The 19227-nt window shown below is 40.4% G+C and overlaps 1 protein-coding gene across 1 annotated transcript in view; it reads right to left on the reverse strand.

Annotated features, from left to right (window-relative positions):
* The window catches only part of LOC117505388 (protein Dok-7-like), a 49799-nt gene that overhangs the window by 15999 nt on the left and 14573 nt on the right, over positions 1-19227 (reverse strand). Inside the window, exons 5-7 of the mRNA XM_034165033.1 lie at positions 10056-10154; positions 8200-8961; positions 796-1410 (exon numbers count right to left, since the gene is read on the reverse strand). Coding sequence (XP_034020924.1) covers positions 796-1410; positions 8200-8961; positions 10056-10154 — 1476 coding nt within the window. The remainder of the gene's footprint in view (positions 1-795; positions 1411-8199; positions 8962-10055; positions 10155-19227) is intronic.

A 19227-nucleotide genomic window follows, 5' to 3' on the forward strand; every position in this document is an offset into this window, starting at 1 on the left:
CCATGACGATGGGTGGTATGATCCGTCTTACCCACATCGTTTTAATATGAACTGGAATCCACACATGGACTGTGGATCAGATTACTGGACCTTGGTCTAGTTAATGGCTTTGTTGGACTTGTTCTTTGATCACTCTGGCGCTGTGATTACGGGTTTCTCTTGTGATTATTTATTAATAGGGATAAAATAGACTGTTTAGCTCTCAGAGCATTTTTATTAATGTCCACGTCCTAAAGATGAAAAGCCTCCCCACATCCTGATGTCACCATAAAAACACCTGCAGCAAAAATCAGCCAAGAGGAAAATGATACAGTGACTCAAAAAGGGTGTAAAATTCTGATAAGAGCCGTTATTCAAGTCAAAAAGACATTAGTTTGCATTAGCAAGAAACTGCTCTCTGCTTTTGATCTTCTGAAAACGATTTGGCAGGAAATGTTTAACTGTGAGATGGAAAAAGGTGCCATTAGAGACGGACAGAATTAATATGTGGATATATCATGTAGTTAGCACAAATCTGATCATCCGAAGAGGCAGCAAAGCTTTGCAAGCTAGAGTTTGGTTTCGCGAGCCTTGCAGGAACTGACTCATTGTATCACATGCGCAATTGCAACAGAAACAGCAGTGCGAGAACATGCCGTCGATTATCAAAAGATAAAAAAGAATGAAGATTTTCTTTTCTTTTTTTTTTTTAAATTCTAGAAACTAAAATAATGTAGACTGGGAACAAAGAGGCTCCATCCCAAAGTACAGGACAGTAAAAGGACAATTGAGGAACTTTCTGACGAAGGTTCTTACCTTCACATTTCACTGAGTGCATGTTTATCTCTTCAGGATGCCCGTCTACAGTATGTGATCCAGGACTGCAAACATGACAGAGCACTTCCTCGTGTTCTGGACTTTTCTTCTGGAGCAAATCAGCAGGAACCATTTGGTCAAAGACGGCACAGTTTGGCTCCTCTGTTTGTAAAGTAGAACTGCTCCCGCTTGGGTATGTTTGAGAAGGAAACACTCGGGGAGGCAAGTGGAAATGCTTGTCTCTGCACTTTAAACAGTTTTCATAGATGGCAGCCTTTTTGTCTTGTCGCAAGATTGCATGCAATGACACGTAGGCGCCAGGGGGTGCGCACCTGAGCTCACTCCCAAACGCAGAGCTCATCGACTCGTACACACTCAGAGTGTTGGTCTTTGCCTCTGGCTGCACAGCTGGACTGTGATCCCTTTGTAGATCAGCTAAAAGGCTGGATAACTTCTCGCACCCGTTGTTTGGCAGTGATGATTCCCCCCTCACCTCTGAGCCGCCGTGTCCCGCTTCAGGAGGCTTACAGGTCTCCAAAAATGTCTTTGCTGCAAACATCTTGCATTCACCATAAGTGGAGCTTCTGCACAGCAGTTTGTCAACACTTTGCTCTGCTGGATTTAAAAATAAAAAGGTTCTGGAGGGAAACGGTTTCATGTGGCCTGAATGCACATCAGCGAGCATGCTGCAGCCAATGCAAATCATAAATGCATTAAAAAAAAAAACATGCACAAAATCTGTTCACACATGCAGCATTTCTGATAATCACACTCACCTGGTCCGGGGGGTATCACCAAACCACCTGGCGTGCACAGTGTCCTCTGTAAAGTTATAAATACAAATCTGAATATTAAAATATTACATTGATACTTGTCTTCCAGACATATAAAATGTCATTTAGAAATGTTTTTGTATTGGTTGTGCAGGCTGAAGGTGATGAAAGCCTCCGACACTGTTTATCCTCTGCTGCCGTCTCACAACCAAGATTTAATTTAACTCAGCAAGAACTGAAGTGAAATGCAGAACTGAGATTTAATTCAGAATGACATACTGGTAATCGGACACCAGTGTGTTCAGAGGAACTGCACTGCCAGCAGGTGGAGCCACACGTTTAGAGGACATAATAAACTGCCAGACAAACCTCACTAGTCACTGTTCTTATGAATAGATCAACTCCAGCCCAGCCCTCTTATCATGAAGCTTTAAATTTAGAAATAGTAGTATGCAACAGCTAAACTGCAGGATAAACTAATATCAATTTACCTTAAAATCTAACATGACTTGAAACTCACCAGGACAAAGACTGATGGCAAATAAAACTGAATCTAAACTGATCAGCTGAGCCAATAAGAAGTGCATCATCACAGTTAATGAATGATTAATAACATTCTGAGTTAATAGTGTGTTAAAGTTGGCACTGTACCCAAATTAATCAACAGGATGTAAGCAAATGATGATTCAGACATCTCAAATGACAGTGTACTTTTACAATATACTGGCTTCACATGTTTAAAGTAGACCTGCATTGAAATAAATGTGGTCAGATTTCAGAAAGAAATAGCTGATATGTATTTATAAGACCCTTGTGAATGCAGTAAAGTAAATCTGTAAGCCCAAATTTGTAATTCAGCGGAGAAATCTTCGTTTAAAAATGACAAATTTGCAGCTAAAATTTAGCCCTCCGTGAAAACAGTTTGTACAGCCGTATCATTTCCATGACGTCAGGGACAAGACAACACGCTCCCGCCTTCAGTCCGATCCCGCATTGAAAGTGATTTTATCTGTTAGTAATATTACTTATACACGTCCTGGTTTCAACATCCAAAAGTAAGCTGCAATGAATGTGAGATACAGATCTGTGTGCTCAGATCAGCAACATCGGGCGCCGTTCTTCCTCTCCCGCTCTCTGCCTCCGCTGCGCTTATTAAGTCTGCGGGCTCGTTAACGAGCTCGTTAACCGCTGACGCGTCACTCACACCGCACGTGTCTGCTTTGCAGCCGCTGTTGTGCCAGATTCAGCGCACAACACCGGCATCACCTCTCTGTCTACTGAATGGAGCTGCAGCACACTTGGCACAAGTCCTGAGATTACGCTCGCTGTTTTAATGCGAAGCGGCCGGTACACCTGTTGCTGCAAGGACAGACTTCTTGCGGCAAAATCCACCGCACGTCTCGGCAATCAGAGCGCCAGAGCTCCATGGACGCTGAGAGAGGTTTATATATTTTTAATGACTGGGATTCTTTGCGGGTCTCACCTCCATATCCCGCGATGGTACCGGAGGCGAAAGACAGTAGATTTTCATTGCGACGCCACTCAATCAAACGGGCCTATGAAAAAGTCCCCCAAAATAATTTACAAGCACAAATAAAAGAAATGTGTACTCGCCAAACGTGGCGCAAGACAATATGAAGTTTTAAAAAAAGTAGATCCTTCCGTATAAGACAAGAAAAAGGTGCAGATGCAAACTGACGTACATCCACAAATTACAATTGGCGCAATGCATGCTGGGGGATAAAAATTCCCCCCCCCAAAAAAATTGGGGGAGCATAAAAATGGCCACCATTTCCAAACAAATGAATCTATGACTATAATTTGTCTTGACATGAAATATGTCAATGACCCATATTACGCCCTTGCCAAATTAGGGAAAAACGTTAGACACTTTTTGAGATATCGCAATAAACGGACAACCACGACACCGACAACACATCTTTATTAGACGTGAATGTTAACATACAGGCTCTAACTCTTCATTTAGATATAGAACGCAAGTATCGGCAATTACAGGACACCTCGATTTATAAAAAGAACAAAAAGCAGACCCACTGTTTTGCAAATCCAATGCAAAACTTAACCGCTCTTAATCCAGACAATCATAAAACTGAAGCGACTTTTTGACAGCTGATTAATGCCACGTGACAGTTTTGCTGAGCGAATTACTATTTTTGTCCACTTTTATGTTACCAGAGACTCTGGTTAGCCACCAAAATAGCACAGTTCTATTCCTGTTGGCCGTCTGTTTGCTTTAAAATTTGATAAAGGACATCTGTCGCTTTCATCTGGTCTCCTAAGCGTGTTGTCAAAGTGCTGCTGTATAAGTCATTGTTATACAGAAGTAGCTCATGTGATGCAGGTCTTATTATCACGGTGTCATCTGTTCTCTCGCGCGCTGTCAGTATGACCTTTGTGCCAGCATGCCCGCTGATGGTGATGCCGCATTGCGACTGGTGTCAAAAACAACCTACAGTCCCACAGCCCATCTGTCCAACAAGTTAACATTTCAACAGCCTTAGCAAGCAAAATTACAAGTTGGACTTTGAGCATGACTGGGAGCTTTTTGTTTATGTTCTTCTACTCAGTTCACTCTCTCAGATCCCCCAGCTCAGCTCTTATACCAAACCTTTATGGCAAATATTAGGTTGGATATGTAATACTTTTGAAACTTTCATCCATCCATCCATTTTCTTCTGCTTTATCCGGAGTCGGGTCGCGGGGGCAGCAGCTCAAGCAAAGCCGCCCAGACCTCCCAATCCACACACACCTCCCCCAGCTCCTCCGGGGGAACCCCAGGGTGTTCCCAAGCCAGCCGAGAGATGTAGTCCCTCCAGTGTGTCCTGGGTCTTCCCTGGGGCCTCCTCCCAATGGGACGTGCCCGGAACACCTCTCCAGCGAGGCGTCCAGGGGGCATCCGGAAAAGATGCCCGAGCCACCTCATCTGACTCCTTTCAACGTGGAGGAGCAGCGGCTCGACTCCGAGCTCCTCCCGAGTGACCGAACTCCTCACCCTATCTCTAAGGGAGCGCCCAGCCACCCTGCGGAGGAAACTCATCTCGGCCGCTTGTACTCGCGATCTCGTTCTTTCGGTCATGAGACAAATCTCATGACCATAGGTGAGGATCGGAACGTAGATCGATTGGTAAATCGAGAGCTTTGCCCCCCTACTCAGCGCTCTTCACCACGACGGTCCGATACAGCGACCGCATCACTGCAGATGCTGCACCGATCCGTCTATCGATCTCACGCTCCATCTGTCCCTCACTCGTGAACAAGACCCCGAGATACTTAAACTCCTCCACTTGAGGCAAGGACACTCCACCGACCTGAAGAGGGCAAAGCACCTTTTTCTGGTCGAGAACCATGGCCTCGGATTTGGAGGTGCTGATTTTCATCCCGGACGCTTCACACTCGGCTGCAAACCGCCCCAGTGCACGCTGAAGGTCCTTATTTGATGAAGCCAACAGAACCACATCGTCCGCAAACAGCAGAGACGAGATTCTGTGGTTCCCAAACCAGACCCCCTCTACACCCTGGCTGCGCCTAGAAATTCTGTCCATAAAAATAATGAACAGAACCGGTGACAAAGGGCAGCCCTGGCGGAGGCCAACGTGCCCTGGAAACAGGTTTGACTTACTACTGGCAATGTGAACCAAGCTCCTACTGCGGTCGTACAGGGACCGGATAGCCCTTAGCAAAGGACCCCTTACTCCTGGAGCACTCCCCACAGGGTGCCCCGAGGGACACGGTCGAACGCCTTCTCCAGATCCACAAAACACATGTGGACTGGTTGGGTGAACTCCCATGAACCCTTGAGCACCCGATGGCGCGTGTAGAGCTGGTCCAGTGTGCCGCGACCAGGACGAAAATCACACTGCTCCTCCTGAATCCGAGGTTCGACCAAAAAACTTACAGCTCTTTGAAATTTCAGTCAAATTTATTTGCATTTGGCTGATTGAGCCTTTTGGTCCAATTTCTGACATTCACAGCTCCTTTAATGTGGCATGCAGTGCGCTGAAAGTCTGTGACTTGGACTTTGTTTCCCTGTAGAATAAAAAAAAAAAAAGGATGAAAATATTCTTCTGCAAGACTGAATACTGCTGAAAATTCACAATTTTTAAAAAAATGATTCCCCTTTTGAGGAGTTCTCACTGAAATAGCATGTTAGATGAAACATTCAGGATTTATTTCTCATCATTTAAGACATTCTAGGGCATATATATATGTAGTAATCTTTTTTCTTTTTTAGATTACATTAGGTAGAATTTTAATCCCGTGGGAAGACTCACTCAGGAAAATTTAGGTTCCAGCAGCATTGTATAGCAGCACACAGGGTAAGAAGCACACAGAATATCAAGAGTAAAAGTAATAATTTGCAAAATGTAAATATCAGAAATACTGCTCACTACTGACTTACTGGGTACTACTGTTCCTCTCCTTCCCATCCTTTGTTTTCCTGTTACTCTTCCTCCCCCCCAAGTGAGGAGTTGTATATTTATTACAATCATTTATTACTGTTATGGGAGTCTCAGAGTAATTTTTTAGAAATTTGATCATATTTTCTGAAAATTCCCTATCTTTGTGTTCTGATTGGGCACTGTGGGCCATGTGTTCTTATATATCTGGAAATGACAAAAAAAAAATATGGTGGTGTTAATCTTCCTGGAGTTATGAATTTTTAAAAAGATGAGCTGTCATGCCTTTGTTGCCATACATATCCAAACAAAATACAAATACTAAGTAGTTCTAAGTTTCAGAAATGTTACAACAGATTTATTTCAATAAGAGGAACATCGTACCCCTTCATAAATTACAGCATAAAAGTAAAGATAAACGTATCACGTTCTTGCTGATGTCAGATGCAAGGAGACGAGTACCAGCACATTTCAGTGATAGCAACAATTACGACGGCAGCAAATTTTACATATAATGTTTATAAATGTTGAAAACTTGCACATCAAAGACAACTTCAAACACCTCAGCAAGCACATGGTTTCTGATTCTGGAATGCCAATACAAACTTAAGTATTTAATATGCATTAAAAATTATAACTCCAAGAGGAAGCTCAGCAACAACAGCATATTTTTGTCAGAACATCTCCAGATATATAAAAATGCATGCCAAAAATGTGAAAATGATGGTCAACTGCCCACATGGTCAAATCAGGATCCAAAAATAGGCCATTTTTGTGTAATTTGAGAAAAAGAAAAAACTAAAAAATTAAAACAAGAATTATTCTGAGACTTCCATAACAGTAATAAATACTATTACCGCACACACACCGTAATATGACATAAATATGAAAAATCGTAAGTGATTCAGTGAACATTATTATTTATTATTTTTGAGTTTGCTTTGAGTGAGAAGCTCTCAATGAGGGCTCTTTTATTTTCAGTTATTGTCAGAATCTCACAGGAAAAACATTACACAAATGGACATATTTTGATTCATTTTTGACGTCTACAGGAGAAATTAGCCCAAGTTAGAGATTTTCAAACCAATACATGCCACATTAAAGGAACTATGAATGTCAACCGAAAGCTCATTTCACACCAAGCCTGCGTAGAGTTGCGTTGTGCTGCGTATCTAATACGTAGAATGGCTGCATAAGTTGCGTGCAGGGGGAGAAGTTTGGCTCAGTGAAGCTATTTTTACAGACTGCCTGGACACGCAAATGGATTTGATACATTGAAAAAGTCAGAACACATTATTTCCAGGAGTTAATGGACTTTAACGTGCCACAAACCTGACTGAAGTTGAGGCGGTGAAGGAGCTTTAGTGGATGTGGACATGTCCTCTTGCTGGCAAGCCGTCCCTGAGGAGTTATAGTGGACAGGGAAGCTTGGCCCGCCTCTTCTTCTTCTGTGATTTTGAAGCTTCACTGCCAGCAAAGTTTAGCGGGATTAATAAAATCTAGCAATGCAAGTATGTACTGATTTAAACAAAACAAAAAAAAATCAAAAAGGATTTTTCGCCGGACTGGTGTAGGGTTGTGTACAATTGCAGAGGCACACTGTACAGTAGCTCGGTGTTGCATAGACTTACATACAGTAGCGGAATGTTGTGTAGACATGCGTAGAGCACTGCACCCGGTGCTCTACGCCAAAAGTCCATGAAAGTCCTCACATATGCAGCAAAGGTCCATTTTGCGGACCCCTTTGCGTCCTTCGGCGTATTGCCACATAGGGCTGCATAAGCTCAGCGTAGTCGGTATGGCGCATTACGCAATTCTACATTGGGCCGGTGTGAAAGGGGCTAAATGAATAAAATGACTTAAAAGTAAAAAAGGTACTGCGTCTACAAACCTAATATTTGGCATTTCTCCATAAGTTTGATAGAGGAGCACCTATGATTTTTTTTTTTTTTTTTTTTTTTCCCCAGGAGAATCTGAGAGGGTGATCTGGGAAATTTTTCTGGAACTTCGGAATTTGATCTGGAATGACTACACAGACCAATTTGATATCTTTAATTACCCGTTTTGCTCAACAGACCCAAACCCAGTGTATTCAATTCATATTTTAAAAATATAAAGGCATGAATGGTACAAATTCTGACACTTTTACCCCCTTGATAATGGGCATAAAATGATTAAAGAGTATGAGCTGTTCAAGACCTTTGTTTTTGTACTTGCCTTGAACCCACCGCACGTTGAACAGATGGTCAGAATAGTTTTGGAGGCAGATGTGAGAAGGCTGCAGATATGACTGGAGTCAGGATGTGGACTGTCACTAGAAAAAGCCATCTTGCTTTTTTTAGTGTCCTCAGAGGGGCTTTGTGAGTTTTCAGCAGATTCTGAGTGATCCTCTGAGGCGTTGGTTTTAATACCTGCTGACTCCAACATGAGGTTTTTACGAATCAGAGCATCTTTAGGTGAGATGGAAGATCCCATGTCCACACATTCATCCTGTAATAGACTCCTACGGGCATCACAGATGTACCGAAGTGATGTCGGCACCTGGTACTCATGTCCTGCAACGCTTGGGCAGGTACAAGGGCCCAGGTCTTGAGCCAAATGGGAAGGCAAGCTGATAATGGAACCAAAGTCCTCTCCAGGTGTGGTGTCCAGGCTGCCTGTGTAGGAGGACAAACTATCCAAATAAGAGGAGTGGCTGCCCGTGGCGATGCCACTATCAGACGAACTCTGACGGCCGATTTCCTGAAGCCACCGAGGTGTTGTGCTGGGTGGAGGGTTACCATCTGCCTGGTTGACCGACAGCTTCTCTGTGCTCTGTGGCGACACAGTGTTTTTGTTTGGGGTGGAGGCTGGTTCAGTCCAAATAGCCAGTCGGCTACCAATACTGCAGTCTGATCGATTGGTGTCCGAAGTGTCAGAAGAACCAGAAGTGCTGAGATTGTCTCCACCGGCAGAGACACAGGATGTGGACAAGACTGGAAAGTTTACAAGAATAATTAAAACTAGCATCATATAATAACTTGAAAAACATTTGTTTGTGCATGTGTTTGCGCCTGTTCCACTCTAGTCTTTGTTTTGGCAAAGATCAAGGTACTGTCTTCATGCCAGGTATAATTACCTAGTTAATTTAATGCACCATTACTTACAGCTTTGTTGTAAACAAAGGTTATGAAGACAGTATGCTGCAATTACTCTATACCCACTTCTCCTCAGCCTACCATTTTGTTGGTATTGACCAGATCAAAATAACTTGCATCATTTATTTGTAGCCTTTGAGATTAAAATGACTCATTGCAGTGGAAAAAAACAAACAAACAAAAAAACAGGATGCGTTATGATACTTGCATTCAAAGATCCTTAATTGGGCATTGCAGTCTCCTTTGAGGGCGGATGCCAAAGGGGTAAAATATGAAGCATATGGTGTAATTTCTCTATTTCTAGTGGACCAGTCACAGCATTTCCAATGGGTTTTGGGCAAATTACAGGCAAACATAATGAAAATGCAAAGAAAAAGTGACGATGCGGTGGGAAAGTGGACTTGTGCTGCGGTTTGTTTATGACCCAGAGCACAAAAGTGTGGAGGCGGTTTTGCAGGCGAGAAAACGCAGCTCCAGTTAGCTGTGTACCAACACAACGTCTCCCATCTGCTTCGTCTTTTCTTCTCCACTGGGTACCGAAAAAAAAAAATCCTTTTCACGACTGCTTCGGTGATTGTAGCGGAAAACAAAACAGTACACCACTGATCTGTGTGAAGTTATGCCGTGTATATGTTGCACAACGGAGCGGAGGTCCCCTTAAGCGGGCAAATCCCACGATATCAGGCAGGGTTCAAATGAGACTGCGGTGCCCTATGATCTCATTCACCAGTACTATACATGATTCTACAAAGACAACAGCTAACAATGAATAAGTGTGTTCGATAGTAAAGTCACGGGGGAAAAAAAAAAATAAATTTACCAAGAACAGTTGTGTTCACTGCCTAACCCAAAAATTAGATTACTGAAAGCTGATAGAAGCAGGGGCTTTTTTGTTCATTTTACAGTTTATCTTAGTTGATAACATCGCCTACCTGCACTGCTCTGGCAAGACAGCATACTCAGTCGTTTCTCCAACTCCTGGGCTTCCTGGTTCAACCTCTCCTCTAACTTCATCTGACTGGCACCAGGGTCTGATAGACACAAACCACGAGCCATCACAACTTCATTCAGAAATGCATCTTAAAAATGTTGAGCAGAATACATGTTCCATTTGCCTGTGGCGCAGTTAGTGCAGAAACACAAGAAAACCAACCACAAAGCTTTACTTGATGCCACATAGAAACACATATGACAGGCAAAGTTACAGAATATAACACAGCTTTGCAGTAAGTGTTGCATGATGTGATCTGGTCCACAAGCCTTTAGATGGACAGGAAAAAGGGTTCTCACAGGCGAACACCTTGCAGTGTTTATGCAATACTACCATGCTTATTAATAGTGCTGCCACGTGGCTGTGTTGGTACGTACACTGCTGTTGGCAGCTGAAGTGCAGGGATCTAATGTAGCTTAGAGCATCAAGGTCAATTTCAACATTGCACTGATTCTTCAAAATACATTCAAGGCCAGCAGCAGCATTGTATTAAATGTGCAACACTCTGGAAATGAAACTTCTTCTATTTTCTATCATAATAGAAATTTTATGCTCTTTTATGAGCCGCCCAAACATGTATTGGTCATTCTGAACATTTTGAGTACCTTGGAAAATCTACAGCTGCTGCAGTTTAGAAAATACAGCTGTATTTGAGGTAACACTTGGGTTGGTAATTTTTTTTGGGCTGTTCGTCCCTGATAGTTTTCGGCACATATCTCAAGTTGTTCATTGGGGTCCTGTTTAGTCTAGAACAGTTGTGTTAACCTACCCTAAATGATGTGCATACATGTCTCAGCTAGGTCCTTATATGACCTCCATGTACAAGCTAGAGGAAGAGATGGGAGATCCCTTTGTTTTGGAAAGGTACAATGGAAAATTGATACGAGATGTGCAATACCATCCCTCTATCTATAAAAGTTGCACCAAAAAATCCCTAGAATTTGCCGTCAAACAAGTACAAAGTCCAAAAATGGTGACGTTGCACAAACCCACTCAGAACACCGAGAGCAGACCTCAAACACAAAGTTCTAAATACTGTAAGAACAGCTTGCCAGGAACAGGGTACAGTGGGTTAAAATGGAGTGAACACAGGAGATGATGATGTTGAATTGTTGAAGAAAAAACTAATACTCTGATAAGAGTGCTCCATAAGAATACATTTTGGAAATTTTCACACAACTCCCTCAAAGCTTCCTTTCGTGTGACCGCATTTGTATTTTCTGGCTCTAATATCTCTTAAATATGGCAATAATCTTTAATCAAGGCACCTCTGTTCATCGCCAGTCTGTGGTTCTAATTATTTAAACATCCAAACATCTGGAATACTGGAAACCAAAAGGTTTAGGGGTTCTGTGCAAAGTCCTTTGGTTGACTCATGGACCAGGGGACCTTAGATGTTTCTATCTTCCACATTAGTCTTGCTGCACTTTGTCATGTCATATAAATATTTTGATATTTTTGAAGTTTTCTACTCATTTCCCAGTTTTACTCTTGTAGACTTGAACCAGAGCTGCATAATTGGTTGTCTACATTTACAAACTGGCCAAAAAATGTAGTTGATGTTCCATGCCAGCATTAGCTCACTTTTTTCCCTTCTGATTAAAATAAAGGTTGGATCTTGAAGACTAAACAAGAACTGCATGAGTGAAAGTCAGAGAGAGAGAAGCAGAGACATCATGTAAGAGTGACAGACAGAGAAGTGCATCCAAGAGCAGAAAAGCAATGAATCAAAATCACCGCCACTGGAGAAGTGGAAAGATTTTTTTTTTCAGGAACACTGCAAGGACAGAACACAAGGCACAGACCTGTGAACACTAAGCATATACCTTTAAAGAGAGGAATAATGTGGAAAAGAAGAGACAGGAGAGGGCAGACTTGAGCAGTGAGTCTGAAATGCAATGGTGGAATTCTGTGGATAAGGTTACATACATGCCCAAAGTGATTAGGAGGCTTTGGCTGCTCTGCTTATGTGAACTGTAACTTTGACTCTCAAACTCCCTCCAACATCCACCCTGCTATTTATGCTACCGTGCGGTGCATCCAGAAAGTATTCACAGCACATTGTGTTTATGTTGCATCCTTATTCCAAAATTGATTAAATTCTTTTTTGCCCTCAAAATTTGACACACAATACCCCATAATGACAATGTAAAAAGGTGTAATATTTTTGCAAATTTATTAAAAAAAATGCAACAAAAAAGAAATCACCTGTACTTAAGTATTCACAGCCTTTGCCACGAAGCTCAAAATTGAGCTCAGGTGCCTCCTGTTTCCACTGATCATTCTTGAGATGTTTCTACAGCTTAACTGGAGTCCACCTGAGGTAAATTCAGTTGATTGGACATGATTTGGAAAAACACACACCTGTCTACATATAAGGTCCCACAGTTGACAGTACATGTCAGAGCACAAACAAAGCATGAAGTTAAAGGAATTGTCTGTAGATGTTCAAGACAGGATTGTCTCGAGGCACAAATCTGGGGAAGGGTAGAGAGACATTTCTACTGTTTTTCAGGGTCCCAATGAGTACAGTGGCCTCCATCATCCATAAATAGAGGTTCTGATCCACCAGGACTCTTCCTAGAGCTGGCTGTCCATCTAAAATGAGTGATCGTGCGAGAAGGGCCTTAGTCAGGGAGGTGATCAAGAACCCGATGGTCACACTGTCAGAGCTCCAGCATTCCTCTGTGGAGAGAGGAGAACCTATCAGGAGGACAACAATCGCTGCTGCAATCCACCAATCAGGCCTGTATGGTAGAGTGGCTGTGGGGATGTTTTTCAGCAGCAGGAACTGGGAGACTAGTCAGGATTGAGGGAAAGATGCATGCAGCAATGTACACAGACATCCTGGATGAAAACCTGCTCCAGAATGCTCTTGACCTCAGACTGGGGCGACAGTTAATCTTTCAGCAGGGCAATGACGCTAAGTACACAGCCAATATATCAAAGGAGTGGCTTCAGGACAACTCTGTGAATGTCCTTGTGTGGTCCAGCCAGAACACAGGCCTGAATCCGATTGAACATCTCTGGAGAGATCTGAAAATGGCTGTGCATCGACGCTCCCCATCCAATCTGATGGAGCTTGAGAGATGCTGCAAAGAGGAATGGGCAAAACTGCTCAAAGATAGGTGCGCCAAGCTTTTAGAATCATATTCAAGAAGACCTGAGGCTGTAATTGCTGACAAAAGTACATTGACAAAGTATTGAGCAAAGGGTCTGAATACTTTCGTACATGTGAGTTATTAGTTTTGTTTACTTTTAATAAATTTGCAACAAAAAAAACTTTTTTCACATTGTCATTATGGGGTGTTGTAGGCAGAATTTGGGGGGGGGGGGGGAATTTCATCCATTTTTCAATAAGGTTGGAACAAATGTGGAAAAAAGTGAAGCACTGTGAATACTTTCCAGATGCGCAATATAACACACATGTACAAACACCAATAATATAGCATGACCTCAACCTGTGATTGGCCAGAAAGACATGAAAACCAGACGGTGCTGCCCAGTGCACTGTTAGCATGCACATTAGGCAATAGCGTTTGTAAAAATTAAAGATATTAAATCAGACAGCAAGGCAGCAATAAATCTGTCATGATTTAATGTTAGCTTGAGCAGCGGCAGAGCCAGTACTTTTCTAACAACGTGCTGAGAAGAGACAACTGAACACTCATAAATGAAAAATAATTCATTACCTTCGTGTATGATTTTACTTACTGCTTATAATTATTATAGCCTTGAAAAAAAGATTTCAGAATTCTGCAGTTTCTAGCGTTTTTTTTCCAAATCATTATTACAGCTGTAAAATACCAGAAATAAATTTTCAAATGTTAAAAACAAAAGCACTGAATTTTGTCTTATTAATAAAATTACTATTGTAAAGCAGCGATCCTGATTTATTAAGATTTAGTTCATTTGTAGGTTTACAGCTCAGCACATGAATAAATGCAATAATGATTTGATCACCATAAGATTCTCGGAAAACCAGATTTCACCCAATGGAATTTGATATTAAAAGGAAAAGGGTAGTCATAGATCATCCCTAGGGCTTTTGGCACAAATTCGTAACTAATAAAAAAAAAAGGACCATATTCCATTGTTTTTTCTACTGTATTTTAAATGTATTATAAGTACTGGTATAGCAGAGGTATGATGCTGCAGCATGTTGTGAGAATGCAAATTTGGGTTATGAATTCTGTTATTTCAGATACTTGTCCAGAGAAGTATTTAAAAAAAGTATTAGTCGAAGCATGGCATCATTCACCTGCCACAACCTTGACCTTTGTTCTGCTTTAGTGAAAGATGACACTGTAGACCTCACACGCTACAAGTCCGCAATTTACTTATATTTTGTTATTAAATAAGGAAAAAAAATTGTGCAGGCTCCTATTTGAGAATAAAAAATGATGCAAATTATTGGTTGTGTTGATAGGGTTCTAATAAGGAATAGGTTGCACCATCTGTCATGCTTAGTTGTCACGTTCAGGGTAACATATACCACCTGTTCATTGAATTCAATGGACGACCTTGTCGACCTTGTCTGACCTTTATTTGGAGACCAAACATCCAACACAGTCAAAACTATTACATTTATTAATCCTTTATTTCAACCATAATTGCATAATTTGTTTTAGTGAAATTGGAGCAAGTTTAACTTTTAACCACCTGTACAAACCGAAACTGACTTTGTCACCATTTTGTTTTTTACCCCATAACTCCAGAATATTCCGTCACAGACAGACCAACTATACCTTTTTGGAATCGTTATGATCAGACAAATAATGTGATAAAGTTTTTAACATGACTGGAGCACGTTAACATTTGACCTCTGTGTAATTCTTCATTGACCCCTAGGTGGCTACAGCTACCACCCTGTGAAGGTTATCACAGATTTGTGTGTAGGCCATGGTACAATGATCCTGGATTCTAATTGTTGTTTGGTCAACTTCAGTGGTACCAATCAGGTCAAAATTGATGACTGGCTCCTGGACTATGTTTGCAGTTGTGAGTCTTGTGCCATCTCGCAGTCTGTGACTCACGCGAGACATAAGTTTCAGCAGAGTTTTAGTTCAGGGCACAAAGTAAACAAACCTTGTGAGGTATGGACAACAAGACAACATTGGCCATAACAGTCCATCACAGGTGCTACACCTCTTCTAGATAACCCTCTCAACTTGGGAGAATGTGTCATCATCATCATAATTGCGTGTGAACTCGCTGGATCAACGCCATCCACATTCTCACTACCCATTGTTTACATGTGCTGTGAGATGCCGGAATTTTGCGAGCGCCGCGATGCATTCTGGGAAGTGCAGGACGGTCACAAGGGGGATTGTGGGAAACATTAAAGCACTGAATTTGAAGTTAGCTTTAAATTAGCAGAAGTTAGCGTGCACGCTAATGCAGCAAAAGTCTTGTAAATGACTTCAGAGATGTTATCAGGTTACAAAAAGAAGTGTTTATTTCTTGCTAGCTTTAACATAATATATGACAAAGAGGATATATTTAAACACAAGCGAAACACAGTTTTGCAGCTAGCTACCAACCTGTGACATCACTATGCTAATGTCCACGAAATGTCTTGTAAATAAGTTCAGATGTGTTATTAGGTTCCAAAAATGGTGTTTTCAGTTTTAGAAGTGTTTATTTCTTGCTCGCTTTTACATAATATATGAGATACATGTATATAAACACACAAAACAAAGCGGTTTTGGAAAGACCAGCCACTGACGTCATGGTACAACTCTACTGTGTGATTGGCTGTCACCTCCTCCACTCAAAAAACAAAAACCGAAGAGATTGAAACAAAATGCAACTTTTTAACCTCTTAAAATCAAGATTAGACATCTTTAAACTTGTCCAAGGTCTGTGTCCCAAGAATGTTCTTTGTCAATAATAGGACTTATGCTGAGCATGGTCGTCCAGATGGACGGACGCAAAGCCTTCGCAATACCCGATGGCCATATTTGATGGCCTCGGGTAATGAAGACTGGTCTATCAAGCTGCTTGTGAAGCCTTGCTGCAAAGAGTTTTCTAAATATACTGAGTGACAAGGATATCAAGATATTTAATAAAAGAAATCTAGTGTCTGTGTAATCTTGACTGTAAAAAATGGCATAAGCACAATCTTTTAAACTTCATCACTGATGTCGCTTGCAACATGCGTACATGCAAGATACAATTTGTTTGTACTAATCAATTATTTTAGACATTTGATTGGCTAGTGCAGTGTACCAAGTTGAGTGACATTGATTGACAGATGTTACTGTTGTGTGTTTATGTGAATACAGCAAAAAACAGGAACTGGAGTGCAAGGGCCCTGTGGGTTACCGGCTCAGTTAAAGCCCAAGGCAAAATGGCCATTTTCGGCATAAAAATGGCCACCATGTGCAAATAAACAAAATCTACAGAAATAATTTTGGACAGGAACAATGTCAGTGACTAATATTGTGCCCTTGTTAAATTAAAAGAAACGTTATGACAGTTTTTGAGAAAATTGGGTCCACATACCCAAACTGAATGAATGAATGAATGAATGAAAACTGTTTATTTCGAACATTTGATACAACAACAATTACAAGATAGATCAGTAAAGACAACAACAAAAAAGTTCCTACTGTGTACCCAACATGTCCGAAAAGGGGTAGGGTGAAGCATCAGCTTATTTATCCCTACCCCTTCTTCCCACAACCAGTAATACCCTTTGCCACATATACACATAGATTCCTACACACCTAAACCGATATCAATATATATATATATATATATATATATATATACACATATATATACATACACACATCAACATACATACACATATACATACACATATATACACATATACATATATACACATATATATACACAAACATAAATATACACCTACGCATACCTACTTACATACAAAATACTATATATTTACAAGCCGAAGCAAAAAACAAAAACACCCTAACCCTCATTACCCTTCTCCTCCCTATACCCAGAAAAAAACATTTTTGTACCGCTGTTTGAACTGGTTCATGCTTGGACATTGCTTGAGCCCCACTCCCAATCTGTTCCACATCCTCACCCCACAGACAGAAATACAGAAACCTTTTAATGTTGTTCGTGCCCACTGATGCTTTAAATTAAATTTCCCCCTCAGACTGTAATCCCTGATCTGTTTAAAAACATATTTTTAATATTTGCTGGAAGTAAATTGTTTATTGCTTTATACACAATTTGTACTGTTTGAAAATGAACCAAGTCTGTGAATTTTAAGAATTTGGATTGTAAAAATAGTGGATTTGTATGATCTCTATAGCCAGTATTATGAATAATTCTTATAGCTCTTTTCTGCATTACTGATAGTGATTGTGTTGTACCTTTATAAGTATTACCCCATACCTCTGCACAGTACTGTAAATATGGTAAAACCAGTGAGCAGTAAAGAATGCGGAGTGAGTTGTGGTCCAGAATATGTTTCGCTTGTTTAGAACTGAAATGCTTCTTGATTTACTTTGTATATGTTTTATATGAGTCTTCCAGTTTATCTTATCATCTATTATCACCCCCAGAAACTTATTTCATGTACCCTTTCAATATCTACCCCTCGACTTGTAACTGAACCTGTATGTCTGTATTACAATAGCCAAATAACATGTATTTTGTTTTACTTAAGTTTAATGATCATTTGTTTCTGTCAAACCATATTTTCAATTTTCCCATTTCTATACTGATCTTCCTCAGTAACTCCTGCAAATCCCCCCCTGAACAAAAAATGCTTGTGTCATCTGCAAATACTAATTTAATATTTTGGAAACATTGACAATATCATTTATATAAATTAGAAACAGTTTTTGGACCCAATACTGACCCCTGTGGGACGCCACAAGCATTGTCCAAGCATGATGATGTATATTCCCCCAACTTCACAAACTGTTTTCTGTTACTTAAGTAGCTTCTCACCCAGTGCAACACCAACCCCCTAATCCCATACTGTTCAAGTTTATTGATTATGTCATGATTAATTGTATCAAAAGCCTTTTTAAGGTCTATAAATATTCCAACTGAATGTAATTTGTGGTCTATGGCGTTTGTAATCTCAACTGATTCTATTAATGCAAGTGATGTTGAACTATGTGCTCTGAATCCATATTGACTATCAGTAAGTAATTTATGTTTATTTATGAATTTGTCTAATCTATTATTGACTAACTTTTCAAAGAAACAGGTCTATAATTTGTGAAGTGGTGTCTATCCCCAGTCTTATACAGCGGCACAACCTTAGCTATTTTCATTTGATTGGGAAATTTACCGGTTTGAAATGATAAGTTACAGATGTATGTTATGGTTTTACAATCCATTCAATGACCTGTTTTTACCACCACCATATCAATTTCATTTAAATCGGTAGATGTTTTATATTACAATTATTCACAATGTCTATAATTTCATTTCCATCCACTGCTGTGAGGAACATTGAACAGGGATTTCTTTCTATGAGATTATTATCCCAATCCTCAGGTTGGAATCGGGAATTTTTTCTGCCAAGCTTGGTCCAATATTTACAAAAAAATTATTAAAACCGTTGACTACCTCATCCTTATTTTCCTTCTTGACATTATTATCAATGAAATACTGAGGGTAACTCTGTTTTTTATTACCATTTTGATAATGCTATTTAATATATCCCATATTCCTTTAATATTGTTTTGTTATTATATAATATGTTACTATAATATTCCTTCCTACATACCCGTATAATATTAGTTAATCTATTTTTGTATTTCTTATATCTATTTTCTGCCTCTTTAGTCTTTAGTTTTATGAATTCTCTATACAGTGTATTTTTCTTATTACATGCATTTCGTAACCCTTTCGTCATCCATGGTCGAGGTTGGATTTTTTGTTTTCTGTAGTCTTGTTTAATTGGACAATTTTTATCATATAATATTGTAAAAAATATTTGTAAAAAAGTTTCATATGCACTATCAACATCACTTTCACTGTATACCTTTTCCCCAGTTTTGCTCCTGTAAATCCTTCTTTAGTGTGTTCATGTTTTCCTCTGTCCGCACTCGCCTGTATTTTATTTTCTCCTCTGGCTGATTCCGCCGATGGTTTCTATTATAAAC

Source organism: Thalassophryne amazonica, chromosome 23, assembly GCF_902500255.1.
Source record: "Thalassophryne amazonica chromosome 23, fThaAma1.1, whole genome shotgun sequence".
Classification (NCBI taxonomy): domain Eukaryota; kingdom Metazoa; phylum Chordata; class Actinopteri; order Batrachoidiformes; family Batrachoididae; genus Thalassophryne; species Thalassophryne amazonica.